Below are 21,178 nucleotides of genomic sequence, written 5' to 3'. Positions count from 1 at the left end.
TTCTGTGCAACATACCTTTTCATGGGCAGCTAAGGTCAACATAAAATTAATTTTGCTTTGCCAAGGACCTTCCCCTCTGCCTTATCTGCAGTATTTCGGGGGGCTGTTAATATTCACCTACCTTGTCATACGGATTTCAGCAAATAATTCATGGAAATAAGTCCTTCAAAGGTGTGAAAATACTATTCAGAGGTTAACCATTATTAAATTATGAAGCAAGCCTAGTGAGATGATATTGCTGGAGTCTTCACCAAAACCTTGCGAAATGAAAACACTGCTATTCCATTTGACAGTTGAATATGAAGATGAAAGCAGTGATGTGCTCAAGGAAATAGGGCACCGTGGTCATGCTGGCTGGGGATGATGGGAGCTGAAGTCCAAATCAACTGAAGGGCATCAGGTTGGGGAAGCCTGCTTGAAACCGTTGTCGGACAGCAGGACACTCGCGTCAGAGGCCTGTTGGGTGCGTTGTTCAGTCAGATCAATCGTACTCATTGCCTCGGCCATTTCATAAACTGGAGGCAAGAAAAAAGAGTAACAGCTCCTCAAAGACCTTTTCAACCCTTGAAAGTGCATTTTAACCCTGTTTAATTTGAGACTGTTAGGAAGACAGTATGCTGAGGCCATCAATAGGTAATTGAACAGTTCATATGTTTAAAAGCTCTTGAAATTTAAAGAGGGGAAGTTTTATTATTTTAAACAGCACTACTGCAAACCTGAATAAGGTTTGAATGTAGGGTCAGTTCCTTTTACGAGATTCAGAAAGCAGCTCCTGAAAAGCGGTTATTAATTTTGCTGCACTCACTTCTCTGAAATTGAAGCAGGTCTTTTACATTCATTTCTTTTGCTGAATTTGAAATCTTTAGAGGCATGCCCGGAAAAGAGATGAATGGCCCAAGTCACCGCACAATCTCATTGTGTGCCTGAGTGGGTGGCGGGGAGCGGGGGGGAGGTCCCCTTTCCATATCACAATCATGATATTATAGTTCATAATACTTGGCAGAGTTTATTATCTTGTTTTGGTGAAATTCACAAAAGAAAAGGAATGTAAAAATATAGTTGACAGGGCTGGAATCTTTACAGCTATCAGAAAGATCACTTTTTTTAGGAACAATAAGTGGGAAATGCTTAAATGCTTTCCCACATAAAAAAGCAAACAACTCTCTTTGTGTGTTGAAATGCAGCATGTCATGAGCTGAGCCGGCTGGAACTGGGGGTCAGACTAGATGGCCTGGGACACCCCTTCTGACTTGCTGTGTTTTCTATGTTTCTATGCTCAAGAGAAAGCTGGGCTGCACCAAAGAAGTTTTTAAAACTGAGAAGTATTTGGTCATTTAATCATATTTTCCCTCCTGCATTCTGAGAAAGTATATTGTCAAAGGACTGTACCTTGAACTCCTTGAATATTTAGCTCAGCCCTAATAATTTTAGTGTTCTGAAGAAAAGGGAATTCAGTTCAAAAGATGCCTTATGGGTTCTTTTGTTTTAAAGGCAGGAGACAAAGTATTCAGTAGGGATTTACATATTCAGCCTTTCCTGCTAGCATTCAGTCTAACACTTAACTTTATAATCAAAAAGCAGCTCAGTTATTGGTCACGGTTTCCCCCATGACTTTAATATCACCTGTTAGGATACAGCTTTCAGGCTTGATCAAAGAACATAAACCCTCCAGTTGAGGTTGTGATGTGTACCAATGAACAGAAAACAGATATATATTTAGATACATTGTAGTAAAGCTCATAACAAGCATCACTGGGAGAAAGAAGCAGCCAGAAGGTTCATGAAATGGATTCAGCTTCTGATTTTAATTCAGAATTAAGACCCAAATCATTCATTTGCCTTTCCCCTGTCTATGGTTTACCATTCTGTAAAATGGATAAATGCTTGTCCAATCCCCCAGAGGCTGCTGCCTCATCATCACCATCACTACAGAGCACCAGATGCTAAATAATTCACATCCCTGCTAATGCAAATAGCAAAATTCTTTTTCCTATTAAAAAGTAGACAATGAATCTCTTTATTATCATTCACAGAGGAGAGGGTGCCAGCACAGAGAAGGCTGTTGAGATATTCTGCTTGATGGGATTCTGCAGGGTGTTGCATAGCCAGCAAGGCCTCCCTGAAGATCTAGAGATCTTTCAGGTAATTTGCCAATAAAAATACCTTGGCCTGGACCCAGTAGCAAACTGGCGGCCAGTGTAGTTCCTCCAGCTCAGGGGTCAGGCACCTGGAGGAAGCGTTCCGTGCTAGTGCATCTTCCAGACTAGGCTCAGTGGCAGCCCCACATGGAGAACGTTACAGGAGCCCAGTCTCGAGGCTGTGAATACCAAGGTGACCCTGTCTAGCAACAAGCACAGCTGGTATATCAGCTGAAGCTGGCAAAAAGCGCCTCATGCCATGAAATCACTAAAGACAACACTGAATCTAGAAGCAGCCACAAACGGCTTTCCTGTTCTTTCCTGGTATCCCCATCCAGGACAGATAAATTCTCTAGTTCCTGTGCCCAGCTGCCACTTACCCAGAGTGCTTTCATTTTACTGAGCTTCTGCATCAACTGGGTGTCCCTCTACCAGCCTTTCGGTGCTTCTATACAATGCTCCAGGCATGAGCTGTTCCTAATTCAGATGTAATGGACAAATGGAACTGCCATTATGTACTGGTGACAGCTTATCCCCAACCTCCTAGTCATTGATGGTGCTTCATATATATTAAACCGCAATGGAGACAAAATGGTACCTTGTATATTTGTCAGGGGGCAAGGTACAGACAGCCAGTGTTTCTCTCTGGGCCTTGCAAATTGGAATGTAAAGCAGTGGCTTGAATTCCCGACCAACAGGGCTTGTCCAGGCAACAAAAGCCACTAAGAGGCTAAGAGTAAGATGATCCTCTTTCGTCACTCTCCCCCAAAGGCATGCATCAGGGCAGCCAAGAATCATTCTATTCCATATCTAAGACAAGTGCAAAGTGCCTGCGTGGCATCCCTTTGGGCCCTGATGCCACCGTGCCACTAATGATTACTTTCTAGACATCTGACTGTAAGAGGAAATGGCCAATTATGTCAATTTCAAAATCTCTCTATTACTTTTTTCCTTCTGTCTTAAATTTGTTCCATTTCCACTAGTTAATGATCTTTTGAAAGTCGGGACAAAAATCCATACACGCATTCTTCCTAGAAAGTTCACAGTTTTCATGCATGTTTGCCTAATATGTAAATTTTGCAAGCAATTATCTCTAATGCACCAGTGTACATTGTTTTCACTAGTATATACCGTTAATATGGATTTTTCCTGAACACATGCATCTTTATTCTACTATTTTTGATTGGGAAACTGCATTGCAACATTCAGAAAAGTACTTTTCAGGTCATGTATTGGCTCACAAATTGAAAATGATCATATTTCTCACTCTCCCTTGTTGTAATCTTTACAACTCTGCTCTAAGTGAATATTGTTTTTCCCCATACTACATATGAAAGAGGGACTGAGGCTAAAAGCTAGTAGCTTCCCTAAGGTCACCGACTGAAAGAAAGGCAAAGATGTTCTCATTCAAACCAATAGCATTCTGAATCAGACCTCAGTCTATGATGCCATTGTAGTTACACACAAAGTATTCTTAGCAATTAAATTTCTCAAAGGACAATATGGAAGCATTCCAAGCCATAAATGCTTAAGCTGCAAGAAAAGTAGCAGAATTGACAATGCATTAAAATTGCTAGAAGGTTGTTTTCTTTTCTTTTCTTTTTTTAATCCAGTGGAACCCTTCCAAAGTATAATAAAAGGTTAATGGAAAGATACTGCTGGGATCAAGGTTCATTATTTCAGCTGAATAAGTGGTTTAGATAACAACTTTGAAAGGCAGAATTTTACATTTATAAAAGATGTATTACTGGAAAATGCAAAGTTTAATGGGGAAACACTGGCCAGCTTTCTTATTTGAATTCTTGCCTATGTTAACAACAGTTTCACAATTTTATGGAATAGCGAAGAGCGAAATGGGGGAGGAGGGGAGGTTTGCCAAACCCAAAAGTCATTTTCCAAAGTTTCACCTCATCAGCTGAAGATCTAGAGGGATAAGAAGGAACTCCATGACCCATTCGGCCACCAGTACCTTTCTGCTGGCGAAATGTTGGATCTGAATCCAGCCCTGGGAGTGCTCATTTGTGCTTATTTGCTTCAGGGTTCCTACACATTCGCCACCAAATAAACAACACAGAAACAACACAGAACCACACATGTGGTTCCCATTTAGGAAAAAGAGCATATTTGTTATTTGAAATTATTAGTAGGCATGGCTGAAGGCAGCAGGCGGAATCCAGAAAGTGAAGTTCACAACATACTTGATTGAGTCATAAACTGTCCCCTGGCTACACATCCTGAAGTTTAAAACCACAGCATATATCAGTCCTGGTTTATAACAGAATGAGACCATTACTGCTACAGAACATCATGAACATGCTTGTCTCTGTATACACAAGAAACCTAGGCTAGGGGAGATTTATTCGACACCATCTGGCTGCTAGGCAACATCCCTGTTTGTAGCCAAGGTTCTTGGATGCATCTGGAGCTGTTAATTAGCTCTGCACCCTGAGTGACACTTGATGTGCCAGATAACTGCTTTACGCCTCTACAAAAAATTAACCCTTAACTTGCACCCCTTTTCTGGTGTGATCCCTTCTCATTACTTCTCCAACAGAAATACAACACATTTTTTTCTATGTACTGATGAGCCAAATGGCAAAAGTAAGCCATTTAGGTTTTATCCCCCAGGCCTAAACCTTCTGAAACAGTCTATAGCTTCTACCAGTTTTAGCCTACTCTGAAGCATGGAGGCAAGTGTGAAATAAGTAGCTGTAGTGGAAATATTACTGCCACTCTATATGACTTTGGTGTGTCCACAACTGGAGTATTGTGTTCAGTTCTGGGCCCCTCATTACAAGAGGGACATAGCAAGGTTGGAATCGGTACATTGAAGGGCCACGAGGATGGTGGGCTGGGTTGCAGAGCAAGTCATCTGAGGAGAGACTGAGGGAACTGGGTCTTTTCAGCCTGGAGAAGAGGAGACTCAGAGTGGAGCAGTTAGCAACATGCAGGTATGTGAGGAGGTGTCATGCAGAGGTCAGTCATGGCCTTTTTCCCCTGTGGTGGCGGGCAGGACACATTCCAATGGAGCAAAGCCCAGGGAACCAAGGTGGATGCCAGGAAATACTTTCTGATGGTTAGGACCCCTAGGGCATGGAATGGACTTCCACAGGAAGTGGTTGAAGTCCCATCGATAGGCATGTCATGAGCAGACCAGCTAGAGCCAGGGGTCAGACTAGATGGCCCAGGAGATTTCTTCTGACTCGCTCTGTTTCTGTGTTCTAAGTAGGACATGGCTGGACCAGCATGGTATGTGCATCTAACTATTGGCTGGCCAGCAGACGCCTGGGTGAGTTAGGCAGCAATTCTTGTTGGGTGCTGCTTGCCAGTCAGCAACTGTGTGGTACCTGTTGTCACAGTCCAGGGCACGGACAGCTGGGTATCAGATCAGGCCACCAAGACCCAGGCAACCAGTGTACTACAAGGGCCCATTCCAAATAGCAGTCAGGCAGTCCAGAGGTGGCAGCCAGTAACAGAAGTACAAGGTAGCAAAGAGTAACCAAAGCCAGTCAGGAGTCGAAAGCCAGAGAGACAAGCCAAGGAGAAGTGGGTAGATGAGATTGGAACAGAAGCTGGAGCAAGTAAAGACCGGGAAGCCAGGCAGGGTCCATGAATAGGGACAGGAGCAAGGGGACAGGCAGCGTTTCCAGAAACACAGTCAAGAAGGCACAGAAAGCTCCAGCAACATCAAAGACGTTCATTACTGCAGCAGCATCTGGAGGGAAGAGTCAGTTCTTATATAGCTCTTCCCTCAGGGCTCCCAGGTGGTGCTCATAACAGCTCAGTGGCCCAGTCCTGCAACCACCTGGTCTCTGGCCAGAAGAGGAAGTCCTGACACTGCCTCCGAACCTCATACCTGTGTTGGGGAGACCCATCAGCTTCCTCCTTGTTGCAGCTGGCAAAATTGTGGGCTGCCTCCCAATGGCTGTGTATCGCTTCACCTTGCTGGCTGCACAGTGATTCGGTTGGCCATAGATTTTCAAGTATATTCATTGCTGAGAAAAGAAAAGAAAAATCCATAGATATCATGTATCTGTGGTTTGGGTGAAGTATCAGGGTAAAGGGAGCCTTTATACTAATGGCTCTTTATATTATATGCTTCTTATCATATATGCAATAGAATACAATCTATTAAATAGAATTCTATTTACTCATTAGAAAAAATTATCAGGCAATAAAATCCCTGGTGGGGGGGCTTAATATTCCCTATAGCAGGGGTCTCAAACTCGCGGCCCACGGGCCAATTGCTGGGATGGGTGGGGCACGGGGGAGGGGCCCTGCGGCCTTCAAAGCGCCGGCGGCGCCCAGGCCGGCCTCCGGGAGAGACACGGGATGAGTGGCCCACCCCCACCGCGGTGGTGGGATACTTGATGCAGCCCAGCCTCACCCAGACTCTACTTCCAGTGGCCCCCAGGTAAGTTGAGTTTGAGACCCCTGCTCTATAAGTACCTCAAAGGCTGTAACACAGAGGAAGGTCAAGATTTCTTCTTGCTGATACCAGAGTATAGAACACAGAATAAGCAACTCAAGTTGCTACAACCCAGATTCAGGCTAGATATCAGGAAAAGCTTCCTCACTGCCAGAGAACTACAAGAGTGGAACCAGCTGCCTAGAGAGGTGGTGGGCTCTCCCACACTAGAGACATTCAGAAAGAAACTGGACTGCCATCTGAGTGGGGTGGTGTAAATTGGTGTCCTGGACCTGATGGCCTTCATGGCCTCTTCCAATTCTACTATTCTTTGGTTTCTCCTCACTTTCTGGATTCTTCTGCATTCACACTATCTTTCAATCAAGCTCCCCTGTAGAGAGAAACTCAGAATTTCCGTTCAACTTCACTGCTTTGGTAGAAGCAAACATGCACTTCATTTCACTCAGCCTTGTGCAACCCAGCAGGAAACTCTGAGTGGGTGGTATCAATCTAAGCTCTGTGGCTTGTATTCTTAGGTGCAACGTTAGACATACAGGAAAAAGTGTTCCATGCCCACTTACCACTGGATGATCCACTGATGACTGTATAGACTGTACCTCAAGTTCAGAACAGCAGGAATAAACAGATAGCAAATGTTAAAGAATTGCTGGTTGTGTGTCCTAGGATGCCCACGCATCTTTCTCATTTCCAAATTACAGCTTTACAGTATTTTCAGTGACAAATTATTGCAAAGAGACCAAGTTACTTAAACTGGCAAGCTGCTATTTTTTAACGCACATTTTATATTCTGGCTAGCCCAGGGATGACTAAATAAGATCCATTATTTTGTCTTTAGGGTAGAAGAAAGTTTTAAAACCTTATTTTGGTCCATATTTGGCTTGTCGGAAGTAATATCAGTGGTGCTGAAGTATGACCACAAGTTTATTGAAAACATTGGATATGTGCTCTATGGAGTTTATAATGTCACCATGGTGGTTGTGCTCCTGAACATGTTAATAGCCATGATCAACAATTCCTATCAGGAAATCGAGGTAAAGAAATGAAATGTGGTTACATAACAAATAGATTGCTTTTGTTTGTAGTTATATTGCATGAAAACAAGCACCTTCCATTTTTTCTTAGTTCTCACATTATGGTCTCCAAAGGCCACTTCTGTCTCTGTGAAATCTGTTGCCTGCATGTTGATTTCTGGATCATCTGGACAAATAGGTATTACTAGTATTTATTTATTTAGATGACTATGGCTTTTAGGCAGCATGTTTCTTAGGCCACGGATTGTACAGACCTGCCCCTTGTCTTTAGCTATAAACTCAGCTGTAGCGTCACGGATCAGTATTTGGAGTCGGTGATGGACTGAATGAGGGAAAACAAACTGAAATCAAATTCAGGCATAACAGAGGTGCTATTCCCCAGGAACCCTCCTGGTTCAGGATAGGATATCAGTCTGTTCTGGGTGGTGTTGCATTATGCTTCCCCAACCTAGCCCTGTTATTAGATGCTCAGGCATTGGCTGTACTTGCTTCAGCTGCATCCATTCTTGCATTGGTGAAACCTGGCCGTGGTCCTTGCTTTGACTTCAGTGAAGCTGCCCCTGAAAACTACCAGAAAACCTCAGCTAGAACAGGTTACTGCTAGTGGAGTTTTTACTGGGTCTCATGGGACCCCTTTGTCATATCAGCTGCCAGTGCATTTCCAAGTGCAATGCAAGGAGATAGCCATTGCAGCAATGTGAAAGCTTGAGGAGGCCTTGCTTCTTGGAAGGAATAGCTAAGAGCAGCACCTGCTGCTTCTGGCCTGAAAAAAAGAGACTGCTGTGCAGGGGAGCTCAGTGGAAAGGTTCTGTTTGGATAAATTTACAAGTTGTTCAGGAGGCTAAGATTACGTGAACCACTTACTACCTTTAAAGGCCAAAGTGGCTTGGGCCCCGCCTACCTGAAGGGCCATCTTCACCCATGTGGACCTGGCTATCCTTTTAATTCAGTGATTGTGCCCCCACTGGATGTGCCATTGCCTTCGGAGGTATGACTGGCATGATACACAGGCAGGCAGTTCTGGTGGTAGCACGCCAGAGAAGGAATTTTCTGATCCAAGAGGTCACAGTATCTTTCTGTTTAGGTATGTGCAGCAAACAACTGAAGACTTTTCTCTTGAAACAAAAATTTGCCCTTGTTGATGTTTAATTCTGTTTACTGGCTGCCTATTTTGATTCTTTTTTTCTTTTTTGCCAATACTTTTAGCTGTTGTCATTTTGTTCTAATGCTGATTACTGTTTTACTTTTTATACTTTCTAAATCACTTTGAGCAACTCCTTTAAAAAAGAAAAAAGCAGGGTCTACATTTCTTAATAAAGAAATAATATTTATTAGCTAACGTCCTGCCGCATTAAACCAGAGGAAGAGGTTTTCAAGGGAAAGCACACTGCATTTTAACGATACGCGTAGTGCAGATATAAGGAAGTGTTATCAGCCAGCAAATGCAGAATTCTATTACTAAAGTTGATAGCTGTTTTCTTTTCAAGCAGTAAACAAGATCTGAAGACACACATAGCAAGACAGAAGGAAGAGGCCATTCAGATCAATACAGGCAGAGCTGCCTTTGTGCACACCCAACCCACGCAATTCAGGATCGTTCTTTGTGCTTGGCACCCTGGGCAGTACCCTAGAGATGAGCCTTTTTTGCATATCATACAGTCACTGTTAAAGAACCAAAAAGTAATGAGAAAGGATCTATTGAGAAGTTAGATCCAATGTTCTTACAATCCCCAGGTAACAGAAGGGAAAAGTGGTGTAAACTGCTGTGTAAGAATATGCACAGTGGATCAGGCAGCAAGTCAGTTAGGAAAGAACTAGGCATTTCTGTGGTGAAATTAACACATGGCTCATCATGAAGGGAAGTTCTAACCAGCCATCTCATTTATGAATATTTTGTGGGGCAAAACATTCTGGCAACTGGGAAATAACTTCACAGTCTAAATCACCTGTTAAAGTATCAGTGGCAATGGAATCAAGTGTGTCTGCATCTTCCCCAAATGTAACATTGCCCTTATTAAAAACAAATGTGTTTCTTTGTTCCTTCTGCAGGAGGATGCGGATGTAGAGTGGAAGTTTGCACGTGCTAAGCTCTGGCTTTCATATTTTGATGAAGGAAGGACTCTACCTGCTCCTTTCAATCTAGTGCCAAGCCCTAAATCATTCTATTATCTCATAATGAGAATTAAAATGTGCCTCATAAAACTCTGCAAATCCAAGGCCAAAAACTGTGAAAATGATCTCGAGATGGGCATGCTGAATTCCAAGCTACGGGTAGGTCTTTCATCGTCCTTTCATTTCTAACCTCATTTGTGTGCAGGCAATTTTAAAATGAGGCCCATATGATTCCTTAAAGAGGGCCCAAGGAGGAATGCACTAGCCCCACTGTTCGACGATCCGACCAGGTGCCTCGGGCTGCCAAGCACTGACTGGTCTAGGGTCACCCAGAGAATGCTATCGAGAGGCGAGATCTGAACCTGGCCTTCCTTAGTCTCAGTCCGACACTCTGAAGCAGGCTTCTCCAGTGTGGCTCCCTCCCGATGTGTTGGACTACAGCTCCCAGAGAGCACTGGGATTCCCCATCCATTGTGCCATGACAGGGATGGAGGTCAAGCCAAGGGGGTGGGGGGCATGGCCTTGTGGAGTAGTCTAGGCCACTTTCAGCCTGTGAGCCAGAAATTCCCCAAGAAAACACAAATTTTCAAAAGGAGTATATGAAAGCTGGCGTTTTGTTACCTAAGAACACTTTTGCTACAGAAGTGTTCATTGCCTAAGAATAATCAGCAATCTTAGGGTCAAAGGACCACAGAGCCTACCTTGTCAGAAAAAAACTCATTCTCCCACAGGCTGATTTGCACATTCAAAAACCTGTCCTGCTTCTGATGACATCACTGGGGATGCCCCCAGGTGCCCAAACATGTCTTCTGCAAGCTTTCCACACTCACAAACCCTTGGCCTCACGACTCCTTCCCCTCCCCACAAAGATGCCTGACAGAAAACAGGGCCATCTATTCTGTAGGGTGCGACCTGCCTTTCTTATTCTCTTCCACCCCCCTCCAGAGCACAAAATGCTCAACAGCAAGTGCAAGGAGCCCTGGGAGGTTTTGTTCTCCAGCCCAGAGGTGAGCATAATGACAGTCTCCAATTTTGGGACTGGGAAAATTTCCACTTCCAGAAATGCTGGATAATGCGGACTGGGCAACCCACAGCATTTGCCCCTGACGACCAGGCCTGCCACGGCTCGTTCTCCCTCTCTTTCCCCCACTGGATCTGGCACATACCCCAGATGCCTTTGCCCCATTGCCCCAGCCCTGTATCAGTACAGGTCTCCTGGGGTTGCCGGCTACTGAGGGATACTCCCGCCCTGCTACACACACACCAGCTCACTCGTAGTACACTCACAAATCTCCCTTGCTGATATTTATCCAAGTGTCCCCATATGCCACTCTTCCACACCGCTAGCTTACATTGCTAACTGGCAAACACCCACTTTTTTTTAAAGAAGAGCTGTTTCATATCACGGGAAAGTAAACACACCCATTCCTAAAACCAGAATGCCGTCTCCCCAGCTGCTCTTGGCTCCCCTCACTTCCTGCCTGCTGCTCCTCCACTGCCAGCTGTTGCATCTCGGTGCGGGTTGCACCAAGCAGGAGGGTTGGGAGCATGCCTGAATGACACAGCAGAGCAGTAACATGGAGGGGGAAATCATGAACGCCATTGCCGGCTGAGAAGGGGCGAGGGAGGATGGTGGCAGCACGAGCCAGCTCACAAGGGCAGGCAGCGGGGTTTGCCACTGCAGTCAACGGCTCACCAGCCGTTCCTGGCAGCCCACAATGAAGTTGTCTGCCAGCTCAGAGCACACAGCAAGCCACCGTGGGGGTGAACCACCCTGGAATAAACCATGGGTCCTCAGAGTGGCTCATTCATAAAAAAGTAAGCCACCTGCAGAAACCTTTCAGTTTGCACAGCACAATGCCTGATCTCCCACGGTGATGTATAAATGGTAATTTATCATGTCATGCAAACCAGGTCAGTGTCTCTGGTATGAGGGACGTCTCTGTCCTGGATGCCGGGGAACACAAAGAGAAGGGTGCCGCTGCTTGTGTGTTTCCTGTAGGCACCTGCCTGGCCAATGTGCAAACAGGATGCTTCGCTAGGTGGATCTTGGATTGCTCTTCTTAGGGTACAAATTGCAAAGGAAAAAAATGTCCTATGGCTCCTGGCATGGCTGGCTGGGGAAAGCTCGGCACTGTGGGACATGTTCCATCTAAATTTGCATAGGTTTGTGTTTTTATGCTCTTGCAGTATCCTAAGCCCCAAAGGGAAGAAGCCTCAGTGAACAAGCATCTCTCTTTACCTGCACTGAACAGCTGGAATCTGCAGGATGCCCTCCAGCCATGGCTGCTGGAAGTGCCACCTGCAAGGACCAGATCCTGTAAAGCTTTGCTATCATGGGCTTCCCTTTCCAGAAAAGTTCTCAGGTGCCTAACATCAGCAGCCTGTCTAATCATGCCCATCTTTTTAGCATGATTGGTTTAATTTTTGTAGTGTTTTTCTTTTTAATGTGCTTTGATTAAGAAATATTGTATTTTTCCATGAACATATTTTAATATAAATTGTAAATCACTTTGATATTTGAAGGAAAGTGGCATAAACACATTTTAAATACACAAGTAGAGCTTACTTGGCACATTTATAAAGAAAAGAATGAACTTGTTTTTGTCCCACAATGCATTTCTGCTAGTTCTCAGGTTTTGAATAAATTGCCTGGGGCTTTTCATATACAGCTGTTTTGCAAAAGTCAAAACATATCAGGAAACAGTTGTGTTTAAAATGATTTAGCTCTCTGTTTTAATTTATGCTGCTTGAAATACACTTCAGACAAAAAGCAAAACATGAGTGTATTAAGATATGTTAATAAATCCACACATGTGATCAAGGTGTCCTGATATTTCTTCAGGCCATCTGACCTCAAAGCTGCCTGCTGTCTTTCCAGTCCTTGAGACTGGAGGGGGCTGCTGCCTTACCTCTTTCCCTTGCCTACTTCTTCTTGGTTCTTGTACCATCTACCCACAAGGAGCTCAATGGAGGGGCCAGAGCAAGGCCTGCTCAGGATTCTGCCTGGCATAGAATTCCTAGGAGAGCATGTCACCCAAATGGGCTCTTGGAATTTCAGAAGCCTTGGCTGCAGCTCATAGCTAGGTCAGATGAGTACCTTTGGTATGTTACCAGCTGCCCGTGGTGCTTCCTAGGACAAGGCAAAATAATGGCTTATGAACACGTCATTACCAATATGGGCTCCTTAAGGAAACTTCAGGAGTTGCAGCACTGGGAAAGGAAGAGCAGCTAAGGAGATGCAGGAAAGAGCTCTTTAGAATTAAAATTAGATCCAGCTTTTCCCTGGTGAAAGTGGGCTTCCCCATTCTTTTCTTCCCAGAGCTGCCACTCCACCCCCCCTCCAAAAATGCTGCATAGAGTCAGGAGACCCCACTGAATGGTCTCCTGCATTTTGGAAGAAAAGGGATCCCCAAAATTCAGTTGGAAGGATCTTTCTGAAGTTTCCTTCCTTTCCCAAAAGTCAGTTCCTGAATCCAGCCCTGGTATCTAGTTAGAGTACCACTGCATGAGGGGGACAATACATGAAAGGAATAAGTAAACATGATTTCTATTGCTGTGATTTGTAATTTGATATCACTTGTTTGTGAGGAGAATAGTTTGAAGAATGATAAACCCATCAGTTGAAACAATGGATATAATGAAATTTCTTTTCCAGGACTGTGCAATCAGCTAAAGCTGTGTTTTTCAAACTGTGTGCAGGGGAGCGAGGTTCCTCACTGAGAAAACCAGGAAAACATCACCCCACCCCACCCGTCCCAATGCACAAAGTGGACTTCCTTTGTAACGTGCAACCATGGGAACTGTTGGGTATAATTTGGATGGACTTCCAGCCAGTCCCCTTGTTCAACAGTGAGACCCAACTGGCTAATCATTAGCCATCTGTGTGAATTATGAATCTAAGACACGGTCCCAAACCCTCTGCTGTGCAGGGCAGTTCCATTGCAGATGCCCTGGAGTTTGCTAGCAGATAATTTTGTGGAAGGTTTTCCTAAAGAAAGAAACTTCAAAACCCAGTGGGCTAAGAAGAATTAATAAGCATTAATAAGCATTAATTAATGTTGCTTGTATCTCCAGGCCTTCTCATTCTTATATTCTCAGAAGCAGAAGTAACATTAGCATTTTGAGATGTCAAGTTCTAACATGGGCATTTACTAATTTGATGCCTTCAGGCCACATACAGGAAATAAGCAGGCTACTGTGGCAACTTGCATGTGGTCGACACAACAGCTTTCCTCCACCACCAAATTTCCCCTGCAGCTGAGCCAAATGGGGGTCTGTGTGGAGTGCCGCTGTGAGCTGAAGGATGCTTCATAACTATGTGGGATGCAGCTCCCCAAACATCTGAATGAAGCATCATTAGGACATTAGGAGGCAAAGTACCCGGAGGAGGGCCTTCTCTGCGGTGGCACCCCGCCTACGGAATGCGCTCCCCAGAGAGGTCCGCCTGGTGCCGTCATTATTTGTTTTTCGGTGCCAGGCGAAGACCTTTTTATTTCAACAATATTTTAATAATTTTTAATATCAGTTTATAGGTTTTAAAATGCAGCCAGGATGGATCTGGATTTTACCTGTATTATGTTTTACTTTATTTATGTAAGCCGTCCCAAGGCTATGCAATGGGACGGCATACAAATGCCCTAAATAAATAAATAAGTAAATAAATCATCTAAAGGAACAGTGGAAAGAACTGTCTCCATGCAACTCTTCCCCATCATAATATGTCAGAAATATGTCAGAAGACGCACTTACGTGATCATGGCTGCAGCCCACGGACAAGAGCTCCTTGGACGTGTGCCTCGCCTTCCCTGTTGCTCCAGCTTGTTCACCTACCTCTTTCACTGCCCAGACTGCCCATGGTGGGGAGATAGGGGAGCAGGAAATGCCACAGGCCAAGCATGCAAATGGTTTCCAGGAGGAGGAGGAGGAGGAGGAGGAGGAGCTAGAACAGCTCACGTGACAAGTGTGGCAGGAGGGTTGACTCTGTATTCGGGGGCACTGAGGTCCCCGCATGGACTAGGAACTCTGGGGTTTCAACTCATGCATGGAAAAGCATGTCAAACCAGGAAGTACACTGTGACTCAGAATGCAAGGAAGGCTTCAAGTTTCCCCTGCATATTTTATTCCTTCTTCTGCTGCTGCTTCTGTTCAAAAACTGAAAAGGTTTAAGTTGCATACGCAGAGATAAGTGTGTGCACGCATCTGCAATTTATCTCCATTCTTGTTCTTTCCTTTGTGATTAAGGATTTGCTGACCAGCACGGGTCCCTGGGATCCAAAGGCATCTATCCATTTCCCTTTCATGCTTTGGCCCTTTATAGGGCCCAGGGCAACCCAGCTCATTCCTGGACTAATGACAGAAGCCTCAGCCATATGGAATGGGGTCGCCACAATGGAACCAGCCAGACTGTGTTACTGACCTGGAAAGATTCAGTACAAGTTTTAGGGAGGGACCAGTCAATTCTACTGGGCACATGCAAAGAAAGAATTGATTTTCAGCATGTATTTCAGTCCCACCAACAAACCATTCTCAGCAATTAATCAGTAGTCTTACCAATAGAGGAATGGGTCATTGTTTGCATGAAGAATAGCAATACGTACTACCATGACAGGGGGGTGAAAGACATAATCCCATACATATTTAATTCTTTTTTATTTTACTTATTTGTATTCTGAATTTCAAAACCAAAACAAGAAAGGGAAAATATTTTTAAAACGAAATGAAATATTGCTGTTCTTACATAAATTTGCTTATAAATTGAAAAATCTTATATAAATTGAAATTTTAATTACCCATTGTGTTATTGCAGGTGAGTATTTATCCTTCAAATGCTGTAATGTTAGGCTTTTGGCTGTTTGGAAAAACCTTTTACATTGACCTTGCATTAAGAAAGCCAGTGTGGTGTAGTGGTTAAGAGTGTGGGTCTGTGGCTAAGGCGACCTGGGTTCTAGTCCCCGCTCAGCTATGGAGCTAACTGGGTGGCTTTGGGCCAGTCACAGACTCTCAGCCCAACCTACCTCACAGGGTTGTTGTTGTGGGGATAAGCTTGAGAGCAGAAGGAGAAGAATGATGTTAGCGGCTTTGAGTTATTGAAAAAAGGCAGGATATAAATCTAATAAATACAATAAAATGTTCCAAGAGGCAGGCAGATAGTTAAGAAGAAAATGCATATCCATAAATGCTAAAGAAGTATTCATCACAAAATATCCAAATTATCTCCTCCCAAAGGGAAGCAGTCATTGGACATATTTAATTCAAATGGAATCTTCTGCAACCCAGTATATCTTCCAAATATGTTGGACTACAACTCCCATCATCCACACCTGTGCTGATTGTTATTCTAGAATTATGAGAGTTGTAGTCCAGCACCTCTGGAGAGCACCAGGTTCTTCTAGTGGAACAAAAAGGAATTAACAGCAGATCAGCAGAAGATGGAGGAAGGGATCCCTTGGACAGGGACGTCCTCACAGTTCCAGAATGGAACGAGAGCTGTCCGTCCCTCCACCCAGCAATTCTCCTGTAGATCCCAGGAGAGCTCTTTGCTTTTTCAATTGCCCAAATCTGGAAAGTGCCTTCCATTCTTTCACGTTCTCCCTTAATATATATCCTTGAAATAAACATCACAAAGAGATGGAGAGAAAATTGGTTTTTCTTTTCCTTTCTTTTGTTTTGTTTCCATTTCTACCTCATCCCATTATCTATGACATGTCAGGGAAGGAAGGAAGGAAGGTTGGGTGGTTCAGATTAGGTGTGAAACATTCTTCAATACAAGTCACTTCTATCAGCCCACACATGCATGCAAAAACACGCTTGTCTATTTTTTGGTAGAGTGAACAGTCTGCCAGAAGTTTAAGGCAGCTTTTAAGCATGTCGAATGGATTGTTATTTACAAAATTATTTTCTTAGCATTTCTAGACTGATAGACCCCTGAGAAAACCCATTTTTTAGGTTCAAGAATAGTTTTAGATGTTGGTCGATCAAAGAAACAGAAATATTCCTTCTGTTCTAGACAGATCTTAAACATGCCGATATTTTAATTTGCTTTTATCTGCTTTGTAAGCCAGCTTGAGAGCTTTGAAAAAGAATGCTAGCAGAAATGAATAAGTAAATAAAGCCTTGTTGTATGTAACCCTATCACATATAACACACATCAAGGTAAAATGTGCGTCCTGCAGGCCATTTATCTTTTTCATTTTCAAAGTGTTGATCTCATTCTGTCCAGGGACATTATTAGTCATTTGCATAACTCTGCCCAACTCCTATCATCTCACTGCAAGCACTTCAAAGTTAAATAATAAAAGTAGAGAGGAGCATTGGGTCAGAAAGGAGGAGAGTGTCCTTGCCTTGTGTAATCTTGTTAGTTTTTGGAAGAGTTCTTGTCCCTACGCCTATTGGTTAGGTCAACAGATGTTAGTAGATGGTCATGCACATCTCCAAGCTTTTTTCCAAGAAAAAAAAAAACGGTTTAATTGATTTGGTAGACTATATTTCTATTAAAGGCACAAGAGAAGTCAGACTTTATGTTTACTTGTCAGTTGGAAATTCTACCCATATTTTCAAATGTGCAATGTCAGAGATAGATTATTAAATATACAGAAAGCATATATACTTTCAAAAAAACTTAACCTGTTGCTGATGCTTAGATGAGAACTGTTTTCTGAGGGGTGATTTGTATTTTGGGTTTGGGACTTGCTCTCTTGTTTTGTTTTGTTTTGTTTTGTTTTGTTTGATGGGGTGTCCTGTATTTCATACAATCCATCATGTAGATTATATACTAGTAATTGAATCCTGCATTGTGTGAAAGAGCATTGTGCATACAAAGGAATGCATAGAAGGCCTGAGGTTGCAAAACCCTTGGAACCTCTGTCGATTTCCCTTGACACCTGCCAAGAAAAGCCTATTTGGATAAATCTCCATGTTCATAGATATCTATGTGACCACTGGGGTTTCAGCGTGTATGGAAAGCACACCTGTACAATCATCAGAGATGGGACAAAGAGCCATGCCATGTGAGAGCAGGTGTAGGAACAGGACTCTCTTGTCTCTTCCTGTGCATGATATCCCTTAATGTAGAGACATATTTTCAGGTATCTGTTGGGTAAGGAGGAGCTGCATGGCTGAATATTGTCTCTTTTCCAAACAAAATCTGAACTGATCCCCCCATACTGTTAGTGCTGAGTCTACACAGTGAAGTTTATGTGATAACCATAAGAAGAGCCCTACTGGATCTGATCATGGGTCCTTCTAATCCAGCATTTGGTTCACACACTGGCCAACCAGCTGCCTGAAGGAAACCTGCATGAGTCCAAAAGAACCTTACTATCCATCTTCTCCAGCAGCCGGGGAGGGTAGCCATACTGTCTTTGAGGCCAAGGTGGTCATAGATCACCTTACCCTCCCTGCATTTGTCAAATCCCATTTTAAAGCCATCCAGATGGGTGACCATCACTAATTGCTGTGGTAGTGTCCCCTTCATTTAACTATGCTCTTTGTGAAGTAGATCATTTTACTTGAGCTTTATGGGATAACCCCATGAAGATGAGAAGAAAAACATCTCCCTACCTAGAGCACTGGAACAAGGATCAATTTTCCTAAAGTGCTGAGCATTTATCAATTTTTCATATTCAGGCAAAGTGCAAACAATCGGAAACACACAGCAGAGACAGCACGGAACCAAATCATTAGCAATTCACAAGGAAGTATAGCTTTGTGTTTGGGTGATATCAGGACCTTATCCCACAGTGTGCCTTTCAACACTTCCAGGCTGTTATCTTCCAATCTTTTCTTTGAACCTGATTTCTACTGCTTTCATAAAAACATTTCTTTGTTGTGATGAAATGCTCTGCATTTTGTACATTTCAGAAAGTTCGTTTCGAGTCAAGTACTCAAAACTCAGACTTTACTGTGAAGAATGCCTACAACAAGCCCACAAGATATCAGGTAATGGCAGAACAAAGAGAAAGTCATCGGGTAGGAGAAATATGTCAGAAGACACACTCACGTGATCATGACTGGCAGTCTGATCCTGCGTGTGTTCACTTAGAAGGAAACCAGCTTTGCTTGGGACTTCCTACCCAGTGGTTTGCTTAGGACTGAGTACATTTGTTAAAGGGGAAAAGGTCAACTCAAGAAGCAAGTCTACAGTCACTGGACAGACTCTGAAGAGCCATCAGCTTATTCAGAATGCCAGCCCTGACCTCAGAAACATGCTCCAGGGTCAGAGCTGTTCTTCGGACTGTTGTTCTGCCCTTGCAGCCAGAACTGGAAGCACGGCACTGACTCTGGCTTCAGGGTCACAAGAGTGACCTTGACAACTGGCTTTTGTGCACAGGGAGTAGCAGAAAGTCTCCACTGGCAAACATGGTGTTAATACCACAAGTGCCTCCGCCTCTTCTCCAGATCAAAACACTTAGATGGCTCAGATCATCAAAGCATTTTGCAGGGCAGGAGAAGCACAGAGACAACTTTTGCCTTTGCCTCCTTTTGCCTCTCATAGGATGCCTGCAATCCTTTGAGTGTGCAGGGTTACAGGCACCCACAGTGGGTGATACGGCCCCAAGTTTATTCCAATGTGCACACGATATTCTACAGTATACAAGTAAATGCAACGGGTAGCAACAGATACAGCACACCACTTGCTCCAGTCAGATGGATCTTAGATCTGTTTGTGGCTGGACAGTCTAGTAGTGCCAAAAGCACCACTCTGTATTTTATCCATAATGCAAGGAACTACTGAAGACAAAAGAAAGTGAGGGGGCACAGTTCCATTCAAACCATACCCCAAGCATATGAGTTTTATCAAAATTTAAGCCGTAGAAAGGAAGGATGGCAGTGTTGCATTGTTTTATAAATAACAGTGTCTCTGTAGGAGAAACACTTCTCCAAACTTTCACTGATAAGTTAAACACTATTATAACCTTAAGCAATGTTCTGTGATCTGGATCTGGATTTGATCTCTGTAACTCCAGACAAGGTTTTCTCTAATTGAAAGGCATCACCTGGGTCCATCAAGTTCCAAATGATGGCGTGACAACCCAGACCCATGACAAAATCAGCAGCCAGCTCGTGTTGCAAGTCAACATAATCTAGTACACTGTGATCCTATTCTTGTCCATTCTGCAGTAAGTCCCACTGCATTCACTGAGTCCACTGAGTTTTGTCCCATTCAGCCAACTACATTCAATAATCTTGACCTCTGGAAAAGTGTACAGAGGATGGCAGGATAAGATCACAGTCCCTTACTTAGAAAGAAGTCCCTTGGACTCAGGTATGATTTTCTGTCAGCTGTTATGGGTAGGATCAGATTCTAAGAGTCAAGTATAACTGAAGGGTGGCTATGTGTCCGCCTGTTGCCATGATCTGAGCAAGTTCTGCCTGTCCCCAGGAAACACCCAGCTTACTTAGCATGCTATTCAAAATAGCCAATTTCTGAAATGGACCCCAAACTTCATGATTCTTTCTGGAGGTGTGTCTTCATTGAAAACTAGGCTTTCAGCCTTGATGCTATTTCCAAACTTGCAAGAAAAGACAACTCATGTTAACTAACTTCACCACATGTCTACTTTTTCTATCAGTCTTTAAATCCTTCAAAACTGAGAAAAGACAAAAGTTAAGCACCCGAATCATAAACCTAGATACTAACATTATATATATGTCCCACAGATCATGATAGTAGCAGTGAATTTTACACCCAAATACTCTTACTGAGGACTGAATCTGGAGAAGGATCCAGTTAGAGAGATTTGAGTGGAATGCTCTGGATAAGGTTGCTTCTGTAAGTTTGCCAAGCAGCTAGTCGCAAAACCACTGTCAGTGTCCAGCACAGAAAATACAAGGATGAAATGGGGGCACTCCTAGAGAGTAGCACACATTTTTTTCTCATTTCATTTTATTTTTTTAAAGCTAGGTCAGTGGTCCAGTGATGCTCAGAAGCACCGAGTGACATCCACCATCTGCATGTCTGGCCCAGATGCACTGTGGGGAAAGGAAGACGGCGGGCACCTGAATCTGTGCTCGGTGCTGGGCACTGCTGCCCTGCCAACCTGCTGGTGAAAGCGTGAGGGAAAGAAAGGGAACGGGATGCTGGGAATTCATTGGTCCCGGCACATCCTCTGTGTCCATCCCAGCTTGGCAGGTGCTGTCCCTTTGGGTGCAATCCAGCACTGTCCCAGTACACCTCCAAACTCAGAGGACTGCAGGCATCCTGTGTGGAGTGGGAGGAGCAGCGGAGGTAGTTTTCACCTCCCTGTTCCTCCCACTCTGCAATGCTGGTAGACAGCCATTTCCCGCCATCTGGCCGGGTCAGTTCAGAGGAGAAGGGATGGAGGCTGCAGAGGGCACAGGATACCTCAAAATCTACTCTGTGGAGTTTGCTCCCTTCCCCCCACACTTTCTGCCTTCTCTGAGGTTGTGTTCCTGACCTAGAGAGGCAGCCAGGGTGGTCCTCCCCAAGTGCTAGCTGTGAGGCT

The 21,178-nt window shown here is 43.9% G+C and overlaps 1 protein-coding gene across 1 annotated transcript in view; it reads left to right on the top strand.

Annotated features, from left to right (window-relative positions):
• Positions 1–21,178, top strand: part of TRPC7 (transient receptor potential cation channel subfamily C member 7) — a 147,390-nt gene that overhangs the window by 111,756 nt on the left and 14,456 nt on the right. The window contains exons 7-9 of the mRNA XM_044454606.1: positions 7,403–7,598; positions 9,648–9,869; positions 18,573–18,650. Of these exons, the coding sequence (XP_044310541.1) occupies positions 7,403–7,598; positions 9,648–9,869; positions 18,573–18,650 (496 nt within the window). The remainder of the gene's footprint in view (positions 1–7,402; positions 7,599–9,647; positions 9,870–18,572; positions 18,651–21,178) is intronic.

Source organism: Varanus komodoensis, unplaced genomic scaffold (assembly GCF_004798865.1).
Source record: "Varanus komodoensis strain SLA01 unplaced genomic scaffold, ASM479886v1 scaffold7_3, whole genome shotgun sequence".
NCBI lineage: Eukaryota > Metazoa > Chordata > Lepidosauria > Squamata > Varanidae > Varanus > Varanus komodoensis.
This window is presented reverse-complemented; position numbering and strand designations above follow the sequence as displayed.